This window comes from Scyliorhinus torazame, chromosome 3, assembly GCF_047496885.1.
Source record: "Scyliorhinus torazame isolate Kashiwa2021f chromosome 3, sScyTor2.1, whole genome shotgun sequence".
NCBI classification, from domain to species: Eukaryota; Metazoa; Chordata; class Chondrichthyes; order Carcharhiniformes; family Scyliorhinidae; genus Scyliorhinus; species Scyliorhinus torazame.
Window position 1 is genome coordinate 281,209,147 of NC_092709.1, and position 27,501 is coordinate 281,236,647.

General features: G+C 49.0%; 1 protein-coding gene across 1 annotated transcript in view; it reads left to right on the top strand.

The window, feature by feature from the left end:
- LOC140409143 (A disintegrin and metalloproteinase with thrombospondin motifs 12-like) overlaps positions 1-27,501 on the top strand; it is a 951,810-nt gene that overhangs the window by 163,124 nt on the left and 761,185 nt on the right. The window contains exon 3 of the mRNA XM_072497322.1: positions 84-258. Within this exon, the coding sequence (XP_072353423.1) occupies positions 84-258 (175 nt within the window). The remainder of the gene's footprint in view (positions 1-83; positions 259-27,501) is intronic.

Here is a 27,501-nt window from a genome sequence, read left to right on the forward strand (position 1 = left end):
GTTGGTGTAGCTTTTCAGGGGATTTTGTGTTGTGAATTCAAAACAATGCAATAACTGTGCAATCGACCTGTCCTTCTCTGCAGCACGGTTTGTTCCGTTTACATAGTGAAGACTACTTTATCGAACCTATCCATGGCCACCCAAGGAAAGAAGAAGAGCAACAACCACACATTATATATAAGAGGGACGCCATCCAGCACTCACAGAGGAAGTGGAATGACTTGACTTCTATCGGCACTGGGACTTGTGGAATACAAGGTATGGTTAATTACTCTTGTACACGGTTTCATCAAGGTAACTTGTCTAGGAAGGAAACTATAATGTTGTAATTATAGTTGAAGTGCAAGGAACCTGCTGAAAACCTGTGCTATGAAATTGGCTGAAGGAAGAGCTGAAGTTTAAACATTGTACTGAAGGTGTATATTTGCTGTTTTTTTGGCCCGGTCTTACCAAGTACTAATTGTAGCCAAGAGAACAACTGGGCATTCCCCAGCCTGGCCCTGGCCACTAAGAGATATGTAGCTCAGGCATATTATTTCCCAGTTTGTTCTTCTCTTTTTTGTGGGAAGCACCTTGCAGCTACTTACTGCCTCTACAGTTTAGTGTAACTGAAATGAGGATCTCACTGGACAGGCTGAGACGAGAGGCACTTAACATAGAAAAAGGTGTGTAGATCGATTTCTTATGAAGAAAGAAACAGGAGTAAGCCATTTAGTCCATTGAACCTGCTCCGATTGAAATCATGGTTAATCTGGGGCCTGACTCCGATACCTGCCTTTACCCTGCATCCCTTCATTTCTTTAGGCTAACAGAAATCTATCAGTCTCAGTTTTAAAGTTGATTCCACATCAGCTGACATTTGAGGAAGAAAAGGACAAACTTCTACTGCCCTTTGCGTGTAGGATTTCTCTCCCAACAAGTCTGCAGCATTGGTGGAGAGAAAAAGGAGCTAGTGTTTCGAGTCTGGATGACTCTTTGTCAAAGCTGGAGGGAACTGGAAATAGGGTCAGATTTATACTGTTGTGGGGGTACGTGGAGTGGGGGGACTGGATAGGGGTCCAGCGATAGGTGGGGATGGACAAAGATGTCGGGGACAGAAGACAAAAAAATGTAAATGGGGCTGATTAAGACTAAAAGGGTGATGATAGTGGCACATAAAGAGATTAGAATGTGTGAATAGCAGAACAAGGTTGAGCAGTATGTCAAAGGGCAACTAGGAACAGATGGCCCAAGTGGAGTGGGGGGGATGGGACAATGGTGAGGCAAAAATAGATCAATGGAAAAAATGACAATAAATTGGAAGATGAGTTGCTGTTCCTCCAGCTGGCGCTGGGCTTCGCGGGAACATTGCAGCTGGCCTAGGATGTGAGAACAGGACAGTGAGTTGAAATGGCAAGTGACAGTAAGATTTGAGTCCTGCAGCAGACAGACCGGAAGTGTTCTGCAAAGTGGTCACCTAGTCTGCGTTTAGTCTCTCCAATGTAGAGTAGCACACATTGGGAGCAACGAATACAATAGATCAGATAGAAGGAGGTGCACATGAAGCGCTGCCACACTTGAAAAGAGTATTTAGATGTAACACCTGCCCGCTACCTCCTCCCTGCTCACCATCCCAGGCCCTAAACATTCTTTTCCAGTGAGGCAGCGCTTCAAAGGTCTGGATTTAAATTCTAGGCCATTTCTACATTCCCCAGTCAGTAGAAAGAATTTTTCCCTTTCGTATCTTGAAACCTTTAATAAAATGACCTCTTAATCTAAATTCCAATTCTAACCTGCTTATATTGAAATCCATTTGCCACAATATCCATTCACTTAATCTATTAATATCTCGTTGTAATTGTAAATGCAATAATTAGGGTGTGAAGGCAAAGCTAGCTAAAGGGAACTGGGAACTTAGGTTAAGGCACAGGTCGGTAGAAATGCAGTGACAACATTTAAGGAGATATTTTGTAACAGTCATTACCTTACATTCCAGTGAAAAAGAAAGATGCCAAGGGAAGGACACACCATTGGTTGCTAACTATGGAAGTTAAAGGTCAGATTGAAAGAAAAATTACACAGCTACATGAAGATGAGAGACAGGCCAGAAGATTGGACAGAATATTAAAACAAATAAAGGATGAGTATAAAAAAGAAGGGAGAAATGAGTGTACAAGAGAAAGTTAGCTAGAAATAAACAAAAAGATAGGAAGAGTTTCTACAGGTACTTACAAAGGGAGAGAGTACGTAAAGTGAGTGTTGGCCCTCTAGAGACTTATGTCTGTGGAAGTCGTAATGGAAAATAAGGAAATGGGTATATTAAACTGACTTCACTTTAGAAGATACCCCAGAAATAATTGAGAATCAAGCTGTGAAAGGGAGGGAGGAAATTAAAACAATTAAAATCATCAGGGAGAGGGTACTGAGGAAATGATTAGAACTAAAGGCTGGCAAGTCCCCAGGGCCCTATGGACTTCATCCTGGGTTCTTAAAAGAAGTGGTTGCTGCGGTAGTGTTGCATTGGTTTTTCTTTTCTAAAATTTCCCCAGATTCTGGAAGGGTCCCAGCAGATTGCAATTGAGTAAATGTAGCTCCTCTATTTAAGAAAGGAGGGAGATAGAAAGCAGGAAACTAGGGGCCAGTTAGTCTATAGGCTGACATAGGAAAATGCTTGAATCTATTATTAAGAAGGTTATGGAAGGGTACTTTGAAAATCTTAATCAAATCAGACAGAGTCAACATGGTTTTGTGCAAGGGAAATAATGTTTAACTAATTTGATGATTTGATTTATTATTATTGTCACATGTATTAGTATACAGTGAAAAGTATTGTTTCTTGCATGCTGTACAAACAATGCATACAGTGCATAGGGAAGGAAGGAGAGACTGCAGAATATAATGTTACAGTTATAGCAAGGTGTAGAGAAAAGATCAATTTAATACGAGGTAGGTCCATTCAAAAGTCTGATGGCAGCATGGAAGAAGCTGTTCTTGAGTCGGTTGGTACGTGACCTCAAACTTTGCTATCTTTTTCCTGACGGAAGAAGGTGGAAGAGAGTATGTCCGGGGTACATGGGGTCCTTAATTATGCTGGCTGCCTTGCCGAGGCAGCGGGAATTGTAGACAGAGTCAATGGATGGGAGGCTGGTTTGCGTGATGAATTGGGCTATATTCATGACCCCTTGCAGTTTCCTGCGGTCTTGGGCAGAGCAGGCTCCATACCAAGCTGTGATACAACCAGAAAGAATGCTTTCTATGGTGCATCTGTAGAAGTTGGTGAGAGTCGTAGGTGACATGCCAAATTTCCTTAGTCTTCTGAGAAAGTAGAGTCGTTGGTGGGCTTTCTTAACTATAGTGTCGGCATGGGGGGACCAGGACAGGTTGTTGGTGATCTGGACACCTAAAAACGTTCTACTTCGTTCCCGTTGATGTATACAGGGGCATATTCTCCACTATGCATCCTGATGTCGATGACAATCTCCTTCATTTTGTTGACATTGAGGGAGAGATTATTGTCATCGCACCAGTTCACCAGGTTCTCTATTTCATTCCTGTACTCTTTGTCCCGTCATTGTTTGAAATCCGACTCACTATGTGGTGTCATCAGCAAATTTGAAAATCGGGTTGGAGGGGAATTTGGCCACACAGTCACAGGTGTATAAGGAGTCTAGTAGGGGGCTGAGGACACAGCCTTGTGGGGCACCGGTGTTGAGGATGATCATGGAGGAGGTGTTGTTGCCGATCCTTACTGATTGTGGCCTGTAGGTGAGAAAGTTCAGGATCCAGGGAGGAGCCGAATCCAAGGCCATGGAGTTTGGAGATGAGTTTCGTTGGAATAGGTGTTGAAGGCTGAGCTGTAAGCGATAAATATGAGTCTGACATAGGTGCCTTTGTTATCTAGGTGTTCCAGGGTAGAGTGCAGGGCCATGGAGATGGCGTCTGATGTGGACCTGTTGCAGCGGTAGGCGAACTGTAGTGGATCAAGGCAGTTCGGGAGGCTGGAGTTGATTCGTGCCGTGACTAACCTTTCGAAGCACTTCATGATGGTGGATATCAGAGCCACTGGACGATAGTCATTAAGGCACGCTGCTTGACCTTTTTTTGGTACAGGGATGATGGTCGTCTTCTTGAAGCAGATAGGGACCTCAGATTGTTGTAAAGAGAGGTTGAAGATGTCTTTGAATACCCCCGCCATCTGATCCGCACAAGACCTGAATGCCCGTCCGGGTACCCCACCCGGGCTGGTGGCTTTCCGAGGGTTGACCTTCGAGAAGGCTTCTCTGACGTCTGCAGTTGTGATCTCAGATACAAGTTCATTCGAGGCTTCTGGGGTGGAGGGCTTGCTCTCGCTGACCTCTTGTTCAAAGCGTGCATCGAATGCGTTGCGCTCATCAGGGAGGGATGCATTGGAGCCGGTGATTTTACATGCCTTCATCTTGTAGCCCGTTATGTCTTGCAGACCTTGCCATAGTCAGCTGAGGTCCCTGTGGCTGGCCTGGGACTCGAACTTGGTCCGGTACTGACTTTTGGCATCTTTGATGGATTTCCTTAGATCAAATCTGGCTTTCTTGTATAAATCAGGGTCACCTGACCTGAACGCCTCAGACCTAGACTTCAGCAAGCAATGGATATCCCTGTTCATCCAGGGTTTCCGGCTGGGAAGCACGCGGATTTGTTTCTTTGGCACTCAGTCTTCTACACACTTCCTAATGAAGTCAGTTACTGTAGTGGCGTACTCATTCAGGCTGGTCGCAGAGTTTTTAAATACTGACCAGTCCACTGACTCTAAGCAGGAGATCATCCGATTCCTCAGACCAACAATGCACGACTTTCTTTGACGGATTCTCTCTCTTCAGTTTTTGCTTATAAGCCGGGAGCAGGAGCACAGCCTTGTGGTCAGATTTGCCAGTGTGGGCGGGCGATAGAGTGGTACGCATGTTTGATATTTGTGTAGCAGTGGTCCAGGATGTTTGGTCCTCTGGTGGAACAGGTGACGTGTTGGTGGTAACTTGGTGGTACGCACTTCAGCTTGGCCTGGTTGAAGTCCCAGCTACAATGAACAAGGCCTCGGGATGTTTCGTTTGAAGGCTATTTGTGGTGGTGAATATTTCGTCCAGTGCGATTTTCACGTTTGCATGGGGTGGGATGTAAACTGCCGTCAGGATAACGGAGCTGAACTCCCGCGGAAGATAGTAGGGGCGACAGTTTAGCGTCAGGTATTCTCGATCCGGGGAACAAAAACTCGCCAGTGTTGCTACATCTAGGCATCAGGAGGTGTTGATTAGGAGGCAGACTCCACCTCCCCTTGCCTTGCCTGAGGCCACCGTAGGGTCCATTCGGTAGATTGAGAAACCCTCTGGTTGTAGGGCACAGTCCGGTGAAGCAGGAGTGAGCCATGTCTCCGTGAAACAGAGCACACAGCAGTTTAAAACAATTTATTAGAGATCTTTAGAGAATTAACTAGCAGTACGGATAAAGCGGAATGGAGGATATGGTGTAGTTTTGACCTGTTGCCACACAAAAGAAGAGTTCACAGTATTAGCATGGATAGAATTTTGGTCATCAGTCAACAGGATGAAGAGAGCAGGGATAAATGAGTCATTTTTCGGCTGGAAAGATATAATGATTAAAGTACCATGGGGTTCAATGCTGAGGTCGCAACTATATCTATATCAGTGATTTGGATGAAGGGGCCAAATGTAATACTGCTAAATTTGCTGATGACACCAAGGTAGGTAGGAAAGTAAGTTGCGAAGGGGAGATAAGGAGTTATCTGGAAAGGGATGCAGATGGGTTAAATGAGTGGGAAAGAAATTGGCAGGTGAAGTCCAACATAGAAAAATGTGAACTTGTTCACTTTGGTGGGAAGAATAGAAAAGCAATATATTACTTGAATGGAGAGAGATTGCAGAGCTCAGTGGTACAGACGGATCTGGGTATCCTGGTACATGAATCACAAGAGGTTAATATGCAGGTACAGCAAGTGATTTGGAAGGCAAATGGAATGTTCTTAATAATTTACAAGTGGAATGGAATATAAAATTAGGGACGTTTTGCTGCAGGTGTACATGATGTTGTGAGACAACATTTGGAGTATTGTGTAGTTTTGGTGTCCTTTAAGAAAGGAAATAATTGTTTCAGAAGCAGTTCAGAGAAAGTTCACTGAACTGACCCCTGGGATGAGGGGCTTGTCTTACGAGGAAAGGTTGGACAGGTTGGGCCTGTATCCATTGGAGTTTAGAAGAATGAGAGGTGACTTTATTCTGATATAGACAGGGTTGATGCTGTAAAGATGTTTCCCCTTTATGGGAGAGACTAGAATTAGGGGACTCGTTTTAAAAATAAAGGCCCCCCCCCCCATTTAAGATGGGGATGGGGCTGAAGTGCCTGGAATTCGTAGGGTTGAGGGCTGAGGCTAGCTAGTGCCCCGGCAACCTGGCAGTGCCATCTGGCACAGAGATGGGGCAGCCCTTCTCCATTGGGGGAGGGGGCTTCCCCTTATTTTAGAATAGAGTCCCTACAGTGCAGAAGAAGGCCATTCGGGCCACCGAGTCTGCACACCGACCCCCCAAAGGACCACCCATCAAGCCCAATCCCCCACCCTATCCCTGTAGCCACACCTAACCTTTGGACACTAAGGGGCAATTTAGCTTGGCCAATCCACCTAACCTGTACATCTATGGGCTGTGGGAGGAAACCAGAGTGTCCGGAAGAAACCCACGCAGAAAGGAGGAGAAGTGCAAACTCCGCAGTGCTAGTCACCCGAGGTGGGACTCACACCCAGGCCCCTGGCATTGTGAGACAGCAGTGCTAACTACTGTGCGCCCGTGCAGCATTTATGTCTGGTGGGGACGGAGTGTGTGCCGGTCAACCTGCGAGGCGGGGGGGTGGGGGGGGGGGTGGGGGGGGAGAGAGGGCGAGAGTGCCCCCGATACATCTGTGGTGTAGGAGTGGTCACCCCAAAGCATGTGTGGGGCATGTGTCCTCCATGGCTGTGAGGGGAGGTGGGGAGGGGTTCAGCGTTTTGCTGACCGGGGCACACTTTGAAGATGGCATCCAATCTTTGCATTGCCGAACTTGTCGGATCTATGAGTCTCTGCCAGAGTGGCGGCGCTAAATACACCCACCTATTTCTTTCTGACAAAGTGTCAGAGATCTGGACAGAAAACCCTCTGTTTCTGGGGAGAAACACGTCGGTTTTCAGTTTATGGGGAAGGTTCCACCCGGGGTCTTTGACAATTTTTAAGACAGAATTAGATAGATTCCTGATTGACAAGGGAGTCCAAGGATATAGGGACTAGCCAGGAAAGTAGCATCGAGGCCAAAATGAGATCAGTCACGATCTTATCAAATAGGGCAGTAGGCTGTATGACTTACTGACACTCCTAATTCTTATGTTCGTCTGTTATGCTTGTAAACAATGTTTACAATGTTGCCTATCTTTGTGTAATCAACAAACCTATGTGTGGACTTTATCCCATTAATAATAAATTGACTAATTGAGGCCACTAACACAGATCTCTTTGAGATATCGCTATTGATATCATGACAGTTAGAACATTATCATTTCCCTTCATCTCTTTTCTTTACGTTTTTTTTAAATTTAGAGTACCCAATTCATTTTTCCAATTAAGGGGAAATTTAGTGGGCCAATCCACCTAACCTGCACATCTTTGGTTGTGGGGGTGAGACCCACTCAGATACGGGTAGAATGTGCAAACTCCACACGGCCAGTGACCCGGGGCCGGGATCGAACCCGGGTCCTCAGTGCTGTGAGGCAGCAGTGCTAACCACTGTGCCACCGTGCCGCCTGCTTCCCTTCATCTCTATCTCAAATTACGGGCGGGATTTACTGACCACCTTTTTTCGGTTTTTCGGTGGTGAATGCGGCCCGCCTGTGGGATTTACCAACCCCGCAGTTGTCAGTGGCATTTACGTGACTCCATCCCTCGTCACCGGGAAACCCATGCGCCGGAGTGGGACTGGAATATCTCGCTGGCGTGAACAGCCAGTAAATTGTGACCCATATCTTTTCTGATCATACTATCTCTGCTGTCACATTTCAGAATTATACAAGGTCAGACTCAAGCATGTATTAAAACTGCATGAGACTGCATGATAATCTTTATTATCACAAGTAGGCTTACATTAACACGGCAATGAAGTTACTGTGAAAATCCCCTCATCACCACATTCCAGCGCCTGTTAGGGTACACTGAGCGAGAATTCAGAATGTCCAATTCATCTAACAAGCATGTCTTTCGGGACTTGTGGGAGGAAACCGGAGCACCCGGAGGAAACCCACGCAGACACAGGGAGAAAGTGCAGACTCTGCACAGACAGTGACCGAAGCCGGAATTGAACCTGGCGCTGTGAAGCAACAGTGCTAACCACTATGCTACCATGTCGCCCATATGGATTGCTCTGAAGTGTAAACATGTTTTTGGGTTGTATTTTTGTTTGATAAAACTGATAATGTTCTTCAAAGAAATTAGGCAGATAAATATAGCTTCCATCCGCTGAGCATTTGTAAGAAGCAGAGGCCAGGTTAATGGGCGCTTCTTTGCAATCCTTCCTGCTTGCTGGTGAAGATCCGCTCTGCAGTACCCAGGAAAATGGTTCATGATCAAAAGCACCAACTCTCCTGGTGTCAGAGAGAGAAAAGGCTCTATAATTTACCCAGTTCTGCAAATAAATTTCATCCATTGTGCTAGGTTTTTAAATGACAAAGTCATGTGTAATATTTAAGCAATGCTGATCATTGCACTCATGCCTGGAGCTTGTCCCTGTTGACTAACTATAATTTTCCATATTGCTTGCTGTCATATTTCAGTTGAAATAGCGTCATGAAAAAATGCTTTAAAAAAAAGTAATTTTGTTTTATTTAGTTTACGGGATGTGAGTGTCACTGGCTGGGCAAGCATTTATTGGCCACCCCTAACTGACCTCCATTTCAGGGGGCATTTGAGAGATAGGCATATCGCTGTGGGTCTGGAGTCACATATGGGCCAGACCAAGTGAGGATGGCAGATTTCCTTCCCTCAAGGTCATTGGTGAAGCAGATGGTTTTGGCTCAGTTGGCTAGACAGCTGGTTTGTGATGCAGAGCAAGGCCAACAGCGCAGGTTCAATTCCGGCTGAGGTTATTCATAAAGACCCTTCCTTCTCAACCTTGCACCTCGCCTGAGGTGTGCCGATCCTCAGGTTAAATTACCACCGGTCAGCTCTTCCCCTCAAAGGGGAAAGCAGCGAATGATCATCTGGGGCAAGGGTAACTTTACTTTTACTTGCAAGGTCATCATTAGATTTTTAATACCAGTTTTTTTATTGAAATGAAATTTCACCATCTGACATAGTGGGACTTGAACCTGGGTCCCCAGATCTTGCCCTGAGTCTCTGGGTTACTTGTCCAATTACTATATCACTACTCCACTGCCTCCTATAAATATAACAGAGATGACCACCAATATAAACAGGTCATTCTGCCCAAATCCTTCTGTGCTGAGCTCAGAATGTAACAGGAGATGCAGTATACACGACACTTAAGACACAATTTGGATGCAAACTGCTCCAGAGACAGACAGCAACAGCAGGATCCTGGCCTGGATTTTCACCAAATCCAGATGATTAAAAATGGCAGGTTGGTTGTGTGGTAGTACCAGGTATTGCAGTACCTGAGAGGCTGATGACCATTGGTTAGACCCAGGAGTCTACTATTGGCTGTATTACATAGCCCCCCCCCGAAGCCGGGGTATAAGAGATGATGCCATCCCAGCAGCCTTCACTTTCTGTATCGAAGCTGCTGGGGAAAAGGTTCTAGCAGATTAAAGCTTCAGTTATGGAATCACTTTGTCTTGAGTGTAATTGATTGCGCATCAATTTAATCTGCTACAACTTAAGTTGGAAGGATAGATCTCCGAATCAAACCGGAGTGCCTCCAGCTCAGACCCCACGCGGCTAACTCTGCTGCTATTTTTAAACACTGGCTGGCGTGCTTTAAGGGCTACCTCGACACGGCCGTAGACACCCCCACGGAAGGACAAAAGATGCATCTCCTGCGCTCCCGGGTCAGCCCTGGGATCTACCCCCTTATCGAGGAGGCGGAGAACTATGCTGCCGCTATCGAACTGCTAGAAGTTACATCCGCCCTGTACACCAGGTCTACGCTTGTCACCTGCTTGCGATGAGGCGGTAAAGCCCCGAGGAAACGTTGGAAGATTTCTACCGGGCGCTACTGGTGCAGGGCCGAAACTGTGGCTACCCGCACGTTTTGGGGAGCGAGCACACGGAACTTTTAATCAGGGATGCCTTCGTTGCAGGTATGAGCTCCCCCGATATCCGCCGAAGACTCCTAGAAAGGGACACTTTGGGACTTACAGAGGCACGGGCCCTGGCAGGGTCCATGGACGTGGCCTACAAAAATGCGCTGTCTTTTGCCCCCGATCGCGCGGCGGCCCCTTGGGCTGCGTGGCACCCCACAGCGGCAGCCCCTCAGACCTTCCCCCTGACCCCGCAAACCTGCGCGGCGAGACGGCCCGCTAACGCCGCCGGGCCCCGCTGTTTCTTCTGCGGACAGGCGAACCATCCCCGCCCGCGCTGCCCAGCCCATGCCGCCGCCTGCAAAAGTGTGCTGCAAGAAGGGCCACTTTGTGGGGGTCTGCCAGGCCTGCGCCGTGGCCGCGGTCTCCAGCGACTATGGACCGCCGGCAACCCCCCCTTCAGGCCCCGACCGGCCAGCGCTCACCGCCACCCCCCTATCCTAGTGCCACGTGCGACCCATGGGCGTGGCCATCTTGCCCCCCGGACTCCACGCTGAGCGGGTGGGCGCCACCATTTTGTCTATCGCCGCTGCCATCTTCTTCATCCCCGGACACCATGTGCGACCCATGGGTGACGCCATCTTGGATGGGGCCCCAGGCCCCCAGCACGGCCGGCTACACGCTGCCCGACCAGAACTTGCAATTGCTTCATCTGGCCTCGGTGACACTGGACCAAAGTCGACCCCGGACACTCGCAACGGCTACAACGCCAATCCTCATCAATGGCCACGAGACGTCGTGCCTGATTGACTCTGGGAGCATGGAAAGCTTTGTTCACCCCGACACGGTAAGGCGCTGTTCACTTGTAACCCACCCTGTAAATCAAAGGATCTCCCTGACCTCCGGGTCACACTCGGTGGAGATGCAGGGGTTCTGCCTAGCGAACCTCACTGTCCAAGGCAGGAAATTCAACAATTTCCATCTGTACATCCTGCCGCACCTCTGCGCGGCTACCCTCCTGGGGCTGGACTTCCAATGTTATTTGCAAAGCCTTACTTTTAAATTCGGCGGCCCTATACCTCCCCTTACAGTCTGCGACCTCGCGACCCTTAAGATCGACCCGCCTTCCCTGTTTGCGAACCTCACCCCGGATTACAAACTGGTCGCCACCAAGAGCAGACGGTACAGTGCCCAGAACCGGACCTTCATCAGGTCAGAGGTCCAAAGGCTGCTGGGGGAAGGGGTCATCGAAGCGAGCAACAGTCCCTGGAGAGCTCAAGTAGTGGTGGTAAAGACCGGGGAGAAGCATAGGATGGTCATAGACTACAGCCAGACCATCAACAGGTTTCCGCAGCTAGATGCATACCCTCTCCCCGTATAGCCGACCTGGTAAACAGGATCACACAATACAAGGTCTTCTCCACGGTGGACCTCAAGTCTGCCTATCACCAGCTACCCCTCCACACTAGTGACCGCAAGTACACTGCCTTCGAAGCAGATGGGCGGCTCTTATCAATTTTCAAGAGTTCTCTTTGGTGTCACTAATGGGGTCTCGGTCTTCCAGCGAGAGATGGACCGAATGGTTGACCGGTACGGCATACGTGCAACGTTCCCGTATCTGGATAATGTCACCATCTGCGGCCATGACCAGCAGGACCACGACACCAATCTCTGCAAATTCCTCCAGACCGCGAAAATCCTTAATCTGACATACAATAAGGATAAATGCGTGTTTAGCACCGACCGTCTCGCCATTCTATGCTACATAGTGCGAAGTGTGGTCATAGGCTGGACCCTGAGCGCATGCGCCCCCTTATGGAGTTCCCCCTCCCTCACTGCCCCAAGGCCCTGAAGCGCTGCCTCGGGTTCTTCAGCTATTATGCACAATGGGTCCCCAATTACGCAGACAAAGCCAATCCCTGATCCAGTCCTCAATCTTCCCCCTGTCGCCGGACGCCCGCCAGGCCTTCAGCCGCATCAAAGCAGACATTGCAAATGCCACGATGCGCGCCATCGATGAGTCCCTCCCCTTCCAGGTCGAGAGCGATGCGTCCGACGTAGCTCTGGCTGCCACCCTCAACTAAGCGGGCAAGCCCGTGGCTTTCTTCTCCCGTACCGTCCATGCTTCCGAAATTCGCCACTCCTCGGTCGAAAAAGAAGCACAAGCCATGGTTGAAGCTGTGAGACATTGGAGGCATTACCTGGCCGGCAGGAGATTCCCTCTCCTCACGGACCAACGGTCGGTTGCCTTCATGTTCGATAATGCACAGCGGGGCAAGATCAAGAACGACAAGATCTTGCGGTGGAGGATCGAACTCTCCACCTATAACTATGAGATCTTGTATCGTCCCGGAAAGCTGAACGAGCCTTCCGATGCCCTATCCCGTGGCACATATGCCAACGCACAAGTGGACTGTCTCCGAACCCTCCACGAGGACCTCTGCCACCCGGGGGTCACTCGTTTCTATCACTTCGTGAAGACCCGTAACCTGCCCTACTCCATCGAGGAGGTCAGGACCGCCACCAGGAACTGCCAAATCTGCGCAGAGTGCAAGCCGCATTTCTACCGGCCAGATAAAGCGCACCTGATAAAGGCTTCCCATCCCTTTGAACGCCTCAGCATGGATTTCAAACGCCCCCTCCCCTACACCGACCGCAACACGTACTTCCTGAACGTGACTGATGAGTACTCCCGGTTCCCATTCGCCATCCCCTGCCCAGACATGACCACAACCACCGTCATCAAGGCCCTCCAGGGTATCTTTACACTGTTCAGTTTCCCTGCATACATTCACAGTGATAGGGGGTCCTCCTTTATGAGCGACGAACTGCGTCAATTCCTGCTCAGCAAGGGCATTGCCTCGAGCAGGACGACCAGTTATAACCCCCGGCGAAACGGGCAGGTAGAGAGGGAGAACGGAACGGTCTGGAAGACCGTTCTACTGGCCCTCTGGTCCAGGAATCTCCCGGTCTCCCGCTGGCAAGAGGTCTTCCCGATGGCCCTCCACGCCATCCGGTCGCTGCTCTGTACAACCACAAATCAGACATCTCATGAACGTCTCCTTGTTTTCCCCAGGAAGTCCACCTCCGGGACCTCGCTCCCAACCTGGCTAGCGACACCCGGACCCATCCTGCTTCGGAAGCACGTGCGGGCGCACAAGTCGGACCCGTTGGTCGAGAGGGTCCACCTGCTGCACGCTAAGCCCCAGTATGCCTGCGTGGCGTTCCCTGACGGCCGGCAAGACACAGTCTCCCTTCGGGACCTGGCACCCGCCAGAACCCCACGCGTGCCCGAACCATTGCCCCCATCCCCACCTCCCCCACAGCACCTCACTGGAGGGTCAGTACTCCCGCCGCTCCTGCCTAGGCCCGACCACCCACTGACGCCCCCTACAGGCGCCCCCCCCCCCCCCCGTCAATCTTTTGCCCCTACAGCGCCACCTAGGGGTGACAAAGCTGCCAGGGAGGACGACACCACGCTCCCGGAGTCGCAACCGCCGGGACCCTCATCACAATCACCGCCGAAGCCCAGACGCTCCAGAAGGACGACCAGGCTGCCCGATCGACTGATTGCTGCACTATGAACACTTTGTACATATCCTCGACATCACGGTACCTCCATACCTGGTCATGCCATGCTAAAGGCGATTATTAACGCTGGCCACAACCCCCACCAGGCTCCTTTTTAACAGGGGGTGAATGTGGTAGTACCAGGTATTGCAGTACCTGAGAGGCTGATGACCATTGGTTAGACCCAGGAGTCTATCATTGGCTGTATTACATAGCCCCCCCTGAAGGCGGGGTATAAGAGATGGTGCCGTCCCAGCAGCCTTCACTTTCTGTATCGAAGCTGCTGGGGAAAAGGTTCTAGCAGATTAAAGCTTCAGTTATGGAATCACTTCGTCTTGAGTGTAATTGATTGCGCATCAGGTTGCAATTCTGGGATTCCTGACCCCACTCCCAGGCTTTCCGTTTTCAGGAGTGCCTTTGAAGGGTACAGGCTGGTTCGGGCCAATAGTGTGCATCTGCCACTCCTGACCTGGCCAGCCCCATTGCAGAGATCGGCATGTGGATGGCACAATAGCACAGTGGTTTGCATTGTTGCTTCACAGCACCAGGGTCCCAGCTTCGATTCCCGGCTTGGGTCACTGTCTCTACGTTCTCCCCGTGTCTGCGTGGGTTTCCACCAGCTGCTACGGTTTCCTCCCTCAGTCCAATGATGTGCAGGTTAGATGGATTGGCCATGCTAAATTGCCCTTAATATCCAAAAAGGTTAGGTGGGGTTACGGGGATGGGGTGGAAGTGTGGGGGTAAGTAGGGTGCCCTTTCCAAGACTTGATGGGCCGAATGGCCTCCTTCTGAACTGTAAATTCTATGAATTATTTCTATAATTCTATGTCCTACTCTTCCACAAAGTTATGTTTTGTGGAACATGTTTGCTCTGTCTCTAAACATGCATGTTTTTTAATGCAATTCATCCAGCATTCAAACAAAAAAAAAATATATATATAACATGGTTATATTTAAAAATATCATTGTCATGCACAATTGCCTTGGTCTAACCATGGCTCCACGTAGTGCAGTGCAGCAGTATGCAGTAAAATCTATTTCAAGGGTTAAATATGTTAGTCTGATAAATTGTACTAACTTTAGTCTTTGACTTTATGCACAGCAACTAAAATAGATTGCATCGAAAATATGAAACAGTAAATCCTCGTAATAATTTTTCAGTAGGACAGTTCTTTTCAAAACATGCCATCAGCATTAACTCAAGGGGCTTACTGAAGTCAAAAACAACTGACTCGCTCCTTTGGAAAAAATCATTTAAGGAATGAAAATGCAGTGTTCTGACACGTTACTGTTCATACTCCTGCTTGCAAAATGAATCATTGCCTGGCTGATGTCTAATCCTCTTTTGGTTTCATCCACCTCTGATGAGTGATGATTAAAAGTGGTGTTTAGAAAGAAAGTTGGCATCCTTTGAATTCAAGAGGGAAAAGCATGAGATACTTTTGATTTCTAGCACTGGGAATGTGCAGTTAGCTACCTGCTGTCCTCCATTTATGGTGCAGAATGAATTGAAGCTGTCATTCAATGTGCTAGGATTCTCAGTGCTGTGGAGTTCATCTTATTTTTTTTTAAACAAACAATTTTATTGAAGTATTTTAGGTATGTAGAAAAAGTTACATTGTACAGTACCAAAAAAAAGAAGTCAAGACATAAATTAAACATAGTGCAAACCACGGCTCTGTTCACGCAAGGACCTGCCTCAATATCCCCCTAACTCTACTCTCCCCTAGCCCCCCCTCTGTTGACGCTTACTCCTCTGCGAAGAAGTCAATAAATGGCTGCCACCTTCGGGCGAACCCTAGTAGCAAACCTCTCAAGGCGAACTTGACATTCTCTGGGCCAAGAAAGCTCGCCATGTCCGATAGCCATACCTCAGCCCTCGGGGGCTTTGAGTCCCTCCATGCTAACAGTATTCGTCACTGGGCTACCAGGGAAGCAAAGGCCAGAACGTCAGCCTCCCTCTCTTCCTGGACTCCCGGGTCCTCCGAAACCCCAAAGATTGCCACCTCAGGGCTCATTACCACCCTACTTTTCAATACCTGGGACATGACATCTGCGAATCCCTGCCAATACCCCCCGAGTTTAGGGCACGACCAGAACATGTGTACATGGTTAGCCGGCCCTCCGGCGCATCTAGCACACTTGTCCTCCAGCCCGAAGAATTTGCTCATCCGGGCCACCGTCATGTGGACCCGGTGCACGACCTTAAACTGGATCAGGCTGAGCGGTCGTGTTTACTCAGCTCAGGGCTTCTGCCCAGACATCGTCCTCCATCTCCCCCTGTGCTCCTCTTCCCACTTAAGCTTGATGTCCTCGGTCTACGTATTCTCAGCTCCCATTAGCTCCTTGTAAATGTCTGAGACTCTACCCTCTCCCACCTCTCCCCTAGAAACTACCCTGTCCTGCCTCCCCTTCGGCGGGAGATGTGGGAAGGACGGCGCCAGTCTGCGTACAAAATCCCGCATCTGTAAGTATCTAAAGTCGTTCCCTCTCGCCAGCCCAAACTTCTCCTCCAACGCCCTCATACTCGGAAAGCTCCCTTCCAGGAACAGATCCCCCATCCTCACAACACCTGCCCTCCTCCACAGTCAATACCCCCCGTCCATGTTCCCCGGGGCAAATCGGTGGTTGCCGCAGATTGGGGTCCACACCGATGCTCTTACCTCCCCTACATGCCTCCGACACTGGCCCCAGATCCGAAGAGCCGCCATCACTATCGGGCTGGTGGAGTACCGTGCCGGCGGAAGCGGCAGAGGCGCCGTGACCAGGGCTGCTAGGCTAGTGTCCCTGCACGAAGCAGCCTCCATCCGCTCCCAAACCGACCCCGCACCCACCATCCATTTCCTTATCATCGCTATGTTGGCCGCCCAGTAATAGTTGCTGAAGTTCGGCAACGCCAGACCCCTTCTCCTCTGTTCCTTTCAAGCATCACCCGCGGGGACTTCCCTGTCCATACAAATCCCAGAATAATTTTATTCAGCCTCTTAAAGAAGGAACGCGGGATAAAGATGGGGAGACACTGAAAAACAAACAAGAACCGCGGGAGAATCGTCATCTTAACAGTCTGCACCCTCCCCGCCAATGACAGCGGGAGCGCATCCCACCTCCGGACCTCCTCCCTCACTCGTTCCACCAGTCGGGACAGGTTAAGCTGATACAACTTGCCGCAGTCCCGTGCCACCTGAATCCCCAAATATCGGAAACTCTCCCCCACTAGCCTGAACGGCAACCCCTTCAGCCTACTCTCCTGGTCCCTCGCCTGAATTACAAACAACTCGCTCTTAGCCATGTTCAGTTTGTATCCGGAGAACCGGCCAAATTCCCTCAGGGTTGCCATAATACCGTCTATCCCCACCATTGGGTCCGATACATATAACAGCAGATCAGCTGCGTATAACGAGACTCTATGTTCCACTCCCCCCCGGACCAGCCCTTTCCAGCCCCTAGACGCTCGCAGTGCAATTGCCAGCGGCTCTATGGCCAGCGCAAATAGCAGTGGGGAGATAGGGCAGCCCTGTCTTGTCCCACGGTGCAGTCTGAAGTAGTCCAACATCGTCCTGTTCGTCCTTATACTCGCCTCCGAGGCCTGATACAATAGCCTAACCCAGTCGATAAACCCCGCCCCGAACCGCCCACAGATAATCCCACTCAACCCGGTCAAAAGCCTTTTCAGCATCCATGGCTACCACTGTCTCTACCTCCCTACTCTCCGGGGGCATCATAATCACGTTGAGCAGCCTTCTTATGTTGGCCACCAGCTGCCTCCCCTTTACAAACCCGGTTTGGTCTCCACAATTACATCCGGTACACAGTCCTCAATCCTGGTCGCCAAAATCTTGGCCAGTAACTTGGCGTCTACGTTAATCAAAGAGATCGGCCTGTATGACCCACAGGCCTCCGGGTCCTTATCCTGTTTCAGAATGAGCGAGATGGTGGCCAGCGACATCGTTTGGGGTAAACTCCCTCTGTCTTTTGCCTCATCATGAAGTTGTCAGGGTTCGGGTGAAGCTGGGAGATGGGGGGAGTGAGCTCAAAGGGTTGAAGGTGTCCGGCATGGGGAGGAAGGGGTAGCTGTGGAGGAAGGTGTACTGGTGGAGGAAGGAGTAAGGGAGAGACTTTGGACGAGTGAAAGTGTCTGGGGGAAGGTAGGTGTCATCAGGGAAGAAGGAGAAGGGGAGGGAGTTCGGAGAGATGAAAGTGCCTGGGAGAGGAAGGAGTAAGAGAAGGATTAAGGAGCGGGAAGGAATAGTGGGAGAGGAAGGAGTGAGGGAGGATGAAGAAGTAGAGGGAGAGGAAGGTATGGGGGGGGGGGGGAGGGGGTATGTCCAGGTGAACAAGGAAGGAAGGGGTTTGTGGAATCAATGCCTGACTCCTGGGGAGTGAACGGGTGGGTGGATGTAGAAGGCAGAGTTGGTGACTGTGAGGGACACAGGGACCTGGTAGGATGTGAGGGTGAGGATGCGCCATGTAGCCATCTGAGATGGCCACTTGCAAAGGACCATGGGAATTGTGGCCAACCCAGGACTCAGACAGATACAGAGCTGTTTGAACTTGCAACCCAGATAGCTAGACCTGATCGAAACCCCCGCTCGTTTGCATTCTAATGGTCCATTTCCCCAGAACAATAGGACTGCATTCAAGAAACTGATACAGCCACAGACTGATCGGCGCCACTCCCTTTACTCAGAGAGCACAACTGCCAAAGTCAATGACCGCTAAGGGTCCAAGGTTAAGGACCGCCCCAAAGAGCGCGAAATCCCAGAGGGATAAAAGAGGACACAGCCATGTGTTCTGTCTCTTTTGGACCCGGCCTGTGCCAGCCTTTTTTGGATCCGGCCTGTGCCAGCCCAACTGCAGCATAACGACCAGACAGCCAAGTTCAAGACCAACGATCGCTACCTGACGGATGAGCCCAGCAGAGACAGAGCCGCTTCTTCAAACCAGCCACGTGAAATCAAGATAAAGGCCTTATCAGTCTGCACAGCGCCGGTCGCCTTGAAGTTAAGTATAGGTTATTGTAGCAGATAGGTGTAGTTTAACTTGTAGTATATTGTGCTTGCATGTCGAAGTAACCCTTGTGTGTAAATAAACCATCTTTGAACTTGAACTGACTAACTGGTTGTGTGGTCGTTTGACCGATATACGGGAAAGCCTTGTGGTTCAGTAAGAGAAATAGAAACACCCACAGTATTGGCGACGCTGTTGGGACATAACATCATATCATAAATAGAGCAACATTATCATAAAGAGCAACAGCCGGTAGCAGTTGAAGGTTCAGCAAAGGTGGTTTGTGGGAACTCGGAGGCAGACACAGATCCTTGGGGTTTGTGGTAGTCGGTATTAGGGGTCTTACGGTACCCAGGTCGATGCTGTAAGCCCATTAGTGTGGGAGGTACCCGAGACAGCAATATCATTGGTGAAGCCTGCCTGATGGTTCCGCCCAGTAAGGCAGAGTATAAGAGTCTGTGTCTCCCTAGCAGCTGCATTCTGAACCTGTACTGCTGGAGGAAACATCTAGTCCAATAAAGCCTTCAATTGTCTTCCAATCTCGCTTCTGGAGTTATTGATCGAGCATCAGGGTTGGAAGCAGAAGATCTGGGAGATCAATGTGGATGGGGTGGGGTGTTCATGTTCACTTGGGCACTGTTGAAAGAGAGGGTCTGGGGCTGCAGGTTAAAGGAGGTGAGGTCAAAGATGATATCAGGGGAGTTATGGTGATGAGGGAGAGGACATGTGTGATGAAAGGAAGGAGAAATTAAGGGAGAGCTGATGGCGAAGCAAGCAATCACTATTGTTGCATATCAAAAGTGCGTCTAGACACATTTTGGACAGACACTGCATGGGAGTGGGTGGACCGAGACGCTTGTCAGCTCAGATGGATAACTGAACGAGAACACCAGCAGGCAGCATTGCAAAAGCTCGGAACAGTCAGATGAGTGTGATGGCTGGAGGATTTTTGTGTGTGGGGGAGTGCTTGCACAAGGCTATGAAAGGCCCTGTTGCAGGCCCTTGTCCTTCTAGAATGACTTATGATGCAGCTGTACTGTGAATGTTGGTACATCTGTGTGTGTATATATGCGTTTGGTGGGTGGGGAGAGAATGGGGGAGGGGAGGCCTCTTGAAGCCAATATAATGAGGTTGAAAGATAGCACTGGACATTATTTAGTGCAAGTGTGAATGTATTTACATTTAATTCACTGGCAGTGTTCACCTGTGCAATAATTTGTGCTCAAAGTGTCTTTATTTTTCTTGGCCCAGCATTGTGTCTGAGGCAGGAGTGGAGGCAGCTGTGGAGTTGTCTGATGACTTTGGCGATCGTTATCCGTGGAAACAGGTGGGCCCTGGTTGACTTTACCTTTCCATCGATGGACCATCTGCTCCATCTGTGGTGACAGAGGACGAAGCTGTAGGGGCCTCAGACTGAAGGGATTCAGAGGGAGTGGATAACCTCTGTGAGTCCTAAGTTGAGTCCTGAGTTGATGACCCAGCTCCTCCTCCCTTCGGGTACTCGAGGACTCCGGCCTGACTCCTTGAGGGGAAGGAGCACCTGGAAGGATGTTGAGGTGCCCCATTACCCTCTCGTGTTGCCGCTGCATGACTACACCCACGGCAGCGGTGATGGAATGCAGTTCTGCGTACGTCACCACGTTCTGCTGGACCAGGGTCTCCATGGCATCTGCCACCCTCCCCATGGAGATCTCGATGCATGCACATGTGGGCACCACTTCATCACAGACTCCTCCAATTCTTGTGCCACTTTGTTGTGGGCACCATAAATTGGAAGGCCGATTCCAAAGGCTTATCATCGGACTGGCACCTTACAGATGCCTCTTCTCCAACAGTCCTCTAAGAGCTAGGGAACTTGGCTGAAGGTGCTGTGGACAAGTGTCCGTGTGGTGACCACTAGATTGTGTGACGCTGCCTGAATTACCACTAATACCCACTGAAGTCTATCGACCTGAGCTGGTGAAGGGTGCACGTAAGCGTTGGGACACCTTGAATGCTGTGGAGCATTTGCATTCCCTCCTGGCCTGCTGCGGGGGCTGGGGATGGAAAAGGGGCTTTCCTCCTCTTTTTCCTCCCCTGGCCTTGGTCTCTTGCTGGAGTCTGCTACAAGTGAGAAAGGAGAGTGAAAGTGACAGCTACAGCTGCCTCCAAGATGGGGCACATTTGACCCACGATTTGCATTTCATGGAGGAATCCTTACCAGGTGGACGGCCAAGGACAAGCTCCCCACCGCCAATGGCTCTGTCCCACTGTCTCCCATGAGCTCAGAAGCCCTCTCCTCAAACTTGGTTAGAGCCCTGAGGTGTGGTCGACCCCTTGCGGTCTTCTCCCATTCAGCTCGGTTGTGCTGAAGCTTGGAGGAGTTGCATGTTACATCGGTTGAGCCATTGGATTTCAATTCATCCTCATTCACCCCCTTGTGAAACAGTGCACTTCTGTGTGGCTTGTCCTCATAGGTGCGAATTGGGCAGAGTTTGTAGACCAGCTCACTTCGGAGCACAAAGTACATCCACATGCAAGGGGAAGACTCATACATGCATGTGGTGTGGAAGCTGCTCATTCTCTGAGCCTACATTGGGTTTCCCCCTTCCCCCTCAAACCCACTCCATGGAGTATCCCATGTCTGCTGAATGGTAAACGCGGCAAAGTGGTCACTCCACCGTAACGTGGATGCACTGAAATGAGGCTGTGAAGCAGGACATGCTGTTACCACTGACATTTTGGAGTTTGTGTGTAGGATCGAGTCCCAACTATCCGGCAAATGGGAGTTTCTCTTCCTACTAGCTGATTCATTTTCTTTCAATCTGTGCAAAATATCTCCTTTATACTTAGCACAGTCTATATGGCTTTGCCATTTCTGAGATTACAAAATCGTGCCATGCTCTATAGGCTCCACCAGTGTTGGGGTGTTTCACCAGAGCTATGTTCAAGAATGCTATATTTCAGTAAAGAAATATTAGAAACATTTTGGGCTGGATTCTCCGTTTGGAAGACTAGGTCCCCACGCCAGCGTGAAAACGGTGGTGTTTTATGCCAGGAAAACTGGTGCAAAACGGCAACCGATTTGCTGTTTTGCTGGGGGCTAGCAGGGAGGCAGCATAGAACTCCCAGCCGCGCATGCGCACTGCAGCGACCTGCAGTGCCTGCGCCATGCTCCATGGTGGACCCAGCCCATGGACCTGGACCCCAAAAATAGTACCCCCCTTCGGCTGCTTGTGCACCCTGGACTGCCCAGCCACAGTACCCACAACCCCGAATGAAGCCCCCCCCCCGCCGCCGCCCGCGGATCGGCCCTCCCCCGACTGTGGCTGTGCCGGCCTGAGTCTGCAGCCACTACACTAAGTTCACAACGGGTGAGACAATGAGAGTCCCACACCTTCGGGAACTCGGCCAGTCGGGGACGGAGCATCGCGGGGCGGGCCGCAGGATGTGGATATGTGGCGTGACATACTCCTCGAGTACGCTGCTTTTCAGGGGGCGGAGCATTGCGAAAGCGCCGCCGCACCCGATTTTGGCGTCATCGGGGATTCTCCACCCCCTTGCCGAACGCGATTCCGGCGTCTGGCAGCGGAGAATCCAGCCCAATGTGTTTTGCTGCAGACATACCCACAGGGGCTCCTCTGATAGGAGCACTGCACTGTCAGTCCAAATGACAGTTGGCACACTCCTCCCTCTTCATGCAACTGTGTCGTTTTGAGTTGCAACTGGGATCTTCACTGACATAAACCAATTTCTAGTCATTTTACTGATTCTCTTTATACACAGTATCATATTTTATCTAAGTCACAGTTTCGGCTCAGGGAAATTATCAGGGAGCTTTATGATTTTTGCCATGAAGCAAACTGCCCAAGGGTAAAAAGAAGGAGGGATTTTCCAAATTTTCTGGTCCCGTTGAAGGTTACTGCCCACGCCGGATTCCCCGGTGGTGAGACAGACAAACCATGCAAAGCGCCGTGGATTTCCGATCGTGCCGGCGGCCAATGACGAGCCGCCTCCACTGCCGAAAGGTGTGTGTGTGCAATCCCACACCTACTGTTTCATTCTGAAAGAAAGCCCAGAGAAACAGAGAAATCAAAATTAACTTGGTCTCAGAGAGACTATGCGATACGCTCCCTCTTCACAATGGAGCTGAAAAAGATCTCCTTGCTTAACTTCAGCCTGAATTGGACCTTGCTTTGCTATTCCAGCTTCAACCTCTTCAGTAGTGGAGGCTCCTCTGATGCATCAACACAGGCACGTCAGCAGCTGTGAACATTGAAATGACTTTCTCCCTGTCTTCCTGAGATTGAGGGCAGGGTTAATGACAGGCCAATTCTGCCCCACCATTTGTGCAGACACTTAGAAAGTCCAGGGTCATTGTTTAACTTCCAGTGGTTGGTGCTGTAATTTCTTGAGGCATCCAGAAACTACTTGACTTCTGTAATTATTGTAGGATGTGTGTAAATATTCACTGTTGATGCGAAATAGTCCTGATATTTGTGATGTGTCCCATTACAATGGTAATTCAAACTCCTTCACATTCCAGCTCAGTATTTCCTTGCAGCTGGTATTCCTGGCAATCCTGTGAGAACACATTACTGCAGTTGCTGTGCTGCTGGCCTGGAGTAATAAGAACTAGGAGCAGGAGTAGGCCATCTGGCCCCTCGAGCCTGCTCCGCCATTCAATGAGATCATGGCTGATCTAATGATTCCACGACATGAGTTTCCATTCCACCAGCTGACGAATTTCAATTCAGTTGATAAATCTAGAGTGTTATGAGCCCCTGGGCGAGGGTGCAGTCAATTCCAGCCCCAGTTGACCTGGAGTCGCAACACCATTGAATTAACCAATAATTCTTAGAAAAATACCCTCAGTCTTTGGCTCTTGGCTGCCCAATAATTAGAGGTTTGTAAATGTAAGCACAATTACTTTCTCTTTGTAACAAAAACTGTAATGAAATATGCAGCAAATACAATTGGTTAACTATCATCTATTACTAATCCCTCACTTTGACTTGCCGCCACCCTCTATATATATATATATATATATATATATATATACACACACACACACACACATAAAAGATTGACAAACACAGAGGGGAGGAGAGGGGTGAAAATGATATGTAAAAGTAAAAAGAGTCTTTGTTTCGAGTGGTTTTCTTTAAGCAGACCTTCCTTCAAAGTAAGCTTTCCAATCCAGATCTCTGTTTGCAGCCTGTAATGTTTTCACTCTAGATTCATTCAGGTCTCTGCAGTTTCAGAAATACAGCAACTGACAGCATTTTTGGAGAAAACACAAGGGAATGAGCGAGAGAGAGAGAATCCTTTCCCATGAGTGTTCAGGATTCAAGCTGAGCTCCTTGGGTCATGAAAATCATTCCACTCAGTAGGACCCAATCTCTGCCAATCAATTGAACCGAGTCCCACCCCATCTCTAGGGTGCCAGAAATTTGGGTCTCGCTGCCCAGAGGTAGCTGCACTGTATATTATGTTGCCACTTCTTGAATTACTCCCTCTCTGCTGCTTGATATAAAGATACATGTCCATTAAGCATCCATAGATCAAACTGATAATAGCAAATATAAAGAAAGGGGAAAAAAGGGAATCAACAGGGAGGGCCCTTTCAGGAGTTAATTCGTTTTTATCAGTAATGGTGATGTTAGGCTTGAAACTCGGAACTGCAACACCACTAGAGACAGTGTTATGGAAGTTGTAGTCCCTTCAATGAGACAGGATTGATTCAGGATCTCATAGTTAGGGATCCTCTCGGAAGGAGCGATCACAATATGGTAGAATTTAAAATACAGATGGAGGGTGAGAAGGTAAAATCAAACACTAGTGTTTTGTGCTTAAACAAAGGAGATTACAATGGGATGAGAGAAGAACTAGCAAAGGTAGACTGGGAGCAAAGACTTTTTTGAGCAAAGACTGGGAGCAAAGAGCAAAGACGGATTAGAAATTAGCAAACGTGACACCACTGTTTAAAAAAGGAGGTCGGCAGAAAGCGGGTAATTATAGGCCAGTGAGCTTAACTTAGGTAGTAGGGAAGATGCTGGAATCTACCATCAAGGATGAAATCGCGAGGCATCTGGATGGAAATTGTCCCATTGGGCAGACACAGCATGGGTTCATAAAGGGCAGGCCGTGCCTAACTAATTTAGTGGAATTTTTTTAGGACATTACCAGTGCGGTAGATAACGGGGAGCCAATGGATGTGGTATATCTGGATTTCCAGAAAGCCTTTGACAAAGTGCCACACAAAAGGTTGCTACATAAGATAAAGATGCATGGCATTAAGGGTAAAGTAGTAGCATGGATAGAGGATTGGTTAATTAATAGAAAGCAAAGAGTGGGGATTAATGGGTGTTTCTCTGGTTGGCAATCAGTAGCTAGTGGTGTCCCTCAGGGATCAGTGTTGGGCCCAAAATTGTTCACAATTTACATAGATGATTTGGAGTTGGGGACCAAGGACAATGTGTCCAAGTTTGCAGACGACACTAAGATGAGTGGTAAAGCAAAAAGTGCAGAGGATACTGGAAGTCTGCAGATGGATTTGGATAGGCTAAGTGAATGGGCTAAAGTCTCGCAGATGGAATACAATGTTGACAAATGTGAGGTTATCCATTTTGGTAGGAATAACAGCAAAAGGGATTATTATTAAAATGATAAAATATTAAAACATGCTGCTGTGCAGAGAGACCTGGGTGTGCTAGTGCATGAGTCGCAAAAAGTTGGTTTTCAGGTGCAACAGGTGATTAAGAAGGCAAATGGAATGTTGTCCTTCATTGCTAGAGGGATGGAGTTTAAGACTGGGGAGGTAATGCTGCAATTGTATAAGGTGTTAGTGAGGCCACACCTGGAGTATTGTGTTCAGTTTTCGTCTCCTTACTTGAGAAAGGACGTACTGGCACTGGAGGGTGTGCAGAGGAGATTCACTAGGTTAATCCCAGAGCTGAAGGGTTGGATTTCGAGGAGCGGTCGAGCAGACAGGGACTGTACTTGCTGGAATTTAGAAGGGTGAGGGGGGATCTTATAGAAACATATAAAATTATGAAGGGAATAGATAGGATAGATGCGGGCAGGTTGTTTCCACTGGCCGGTGAAAGCAGGTCGAGCGGGCATAGCCTCAAAATAAGGGGAAGTAGATTTAAGACTGAGTTTAGGAGGAACTTCTTCACCCAAAGGGTTGTGAATCTATGGAATTCCTTGCCCAGTGAAGCAGTAGAGGCTCCTTCATTAAATGTTTTTAAAATAAAGATAGATAGTTTTTTGAAGAATAAAGGGATTAAAGGTTATGGTGTTCGGGCCGGAAAGTGGAGCTGAGTCCACAAAAGATTGGCTATGATCTCATTGAATGGTGGAACAGGCTCGAGGGGCCAGATGGCCTACTCCTGCTCCTAGTTCTTATGTTCTTATGTTCAAGTGGGGTGCACATCGCCTTTAGCTGCTTCTGGCTCAGTCCAAGTGGCTGCGAAGTGTCAGGATCATCCGCTGTTTGTGACAAAAACCTCTGAACTTGTGCTGCTGTCAAAATGGAGCTAACTTAAGTCAAGCTAACTTAGATTACTACAAAGCCTCTGGAATTACTGTGCAGTGTTTTTGAAATTGTTGTGGTGAGTTGCTCGATTTGGTGGTGTGATGGATGGGGGGCTGTTGCTGATTAGGTGACCTGTCCACACACAGGCTGTACCAATTATGGGGCAACAGCTGTGGTGCCTATTGGTCTGCACCACACCATGGAGGCGGGGCAGAGACCACAGAGAGGGCAAGCTCTGGATAATGCCCACTGTCATCTTAGAGCCAGATTTCTCCGTGCTCTTTGTCAGCGATAGGAGAACAAAAGAACTAGGACATAAGAACTAGGAGCAGAAGTAGGCCATCGGGCCCTTCAAGCCTGCTCCGCCATTTAATGAGATCATAGCTGATCTTTTGTGGACTCAACTCCATTTTCCCACCCGAACACCATAAACCTTTATTCCATTAAATAGACTAGCAGGCTGGACAATATCTCAGTGTGCACCCTCATCAGCGTTCTCCTAATTTCTACCCGATCAGAAGTCCTCAACAGGGTCCCCTGTAGCAGGATCTGTCTACAACATCGCCCTCGGAGTAGCTGGCGCAAGGATTTTCCTTTCCTTCTGGCCTGGCGGAAGCACACTTGTGCCTCGTGATTCACCATGTCCAGATCCCAACTCCATATTTGCCTCTAAGATACATGCAATGCCAAAATCTGAGTTGGTGACTCGGAGTGTCAGTGCAAGTGACTGGGCCACTTTTGCAAGTGCTGTGCCTTTGCTCTCTTTATTGATTAATGTCCTTCTGCTAAGAAAGTTTGCCATCCTTACCTGGTCTGGTCTATATGTGACTCCAGACACACAGCAAAGTATTTGGCTCATAATTGGTCTCAGGAATGACCAATCGAGTCACTCAATTAAGGACATTTAGGGATGGACAATTAATGCTGGCCATGACAGTGACACCCACGCACAGTTGAAGAAGAATAAGTATAATAAAAAGCCCTGCTTTGACAAAAAGAAGTTTGGAATGTTGACAGAAATTGATGAAGCAAATCTAACAGTGGTTTAGAATAATCACAGCTTTGTGTTACTGCTGATAGCAAGAGTCTTCAAGCTCAGGAAAATAAAATGGAGGAGTATAATGTGTTTGCATTGTTCAAATTGTGCTGTAATCGGCTCCACATCTCT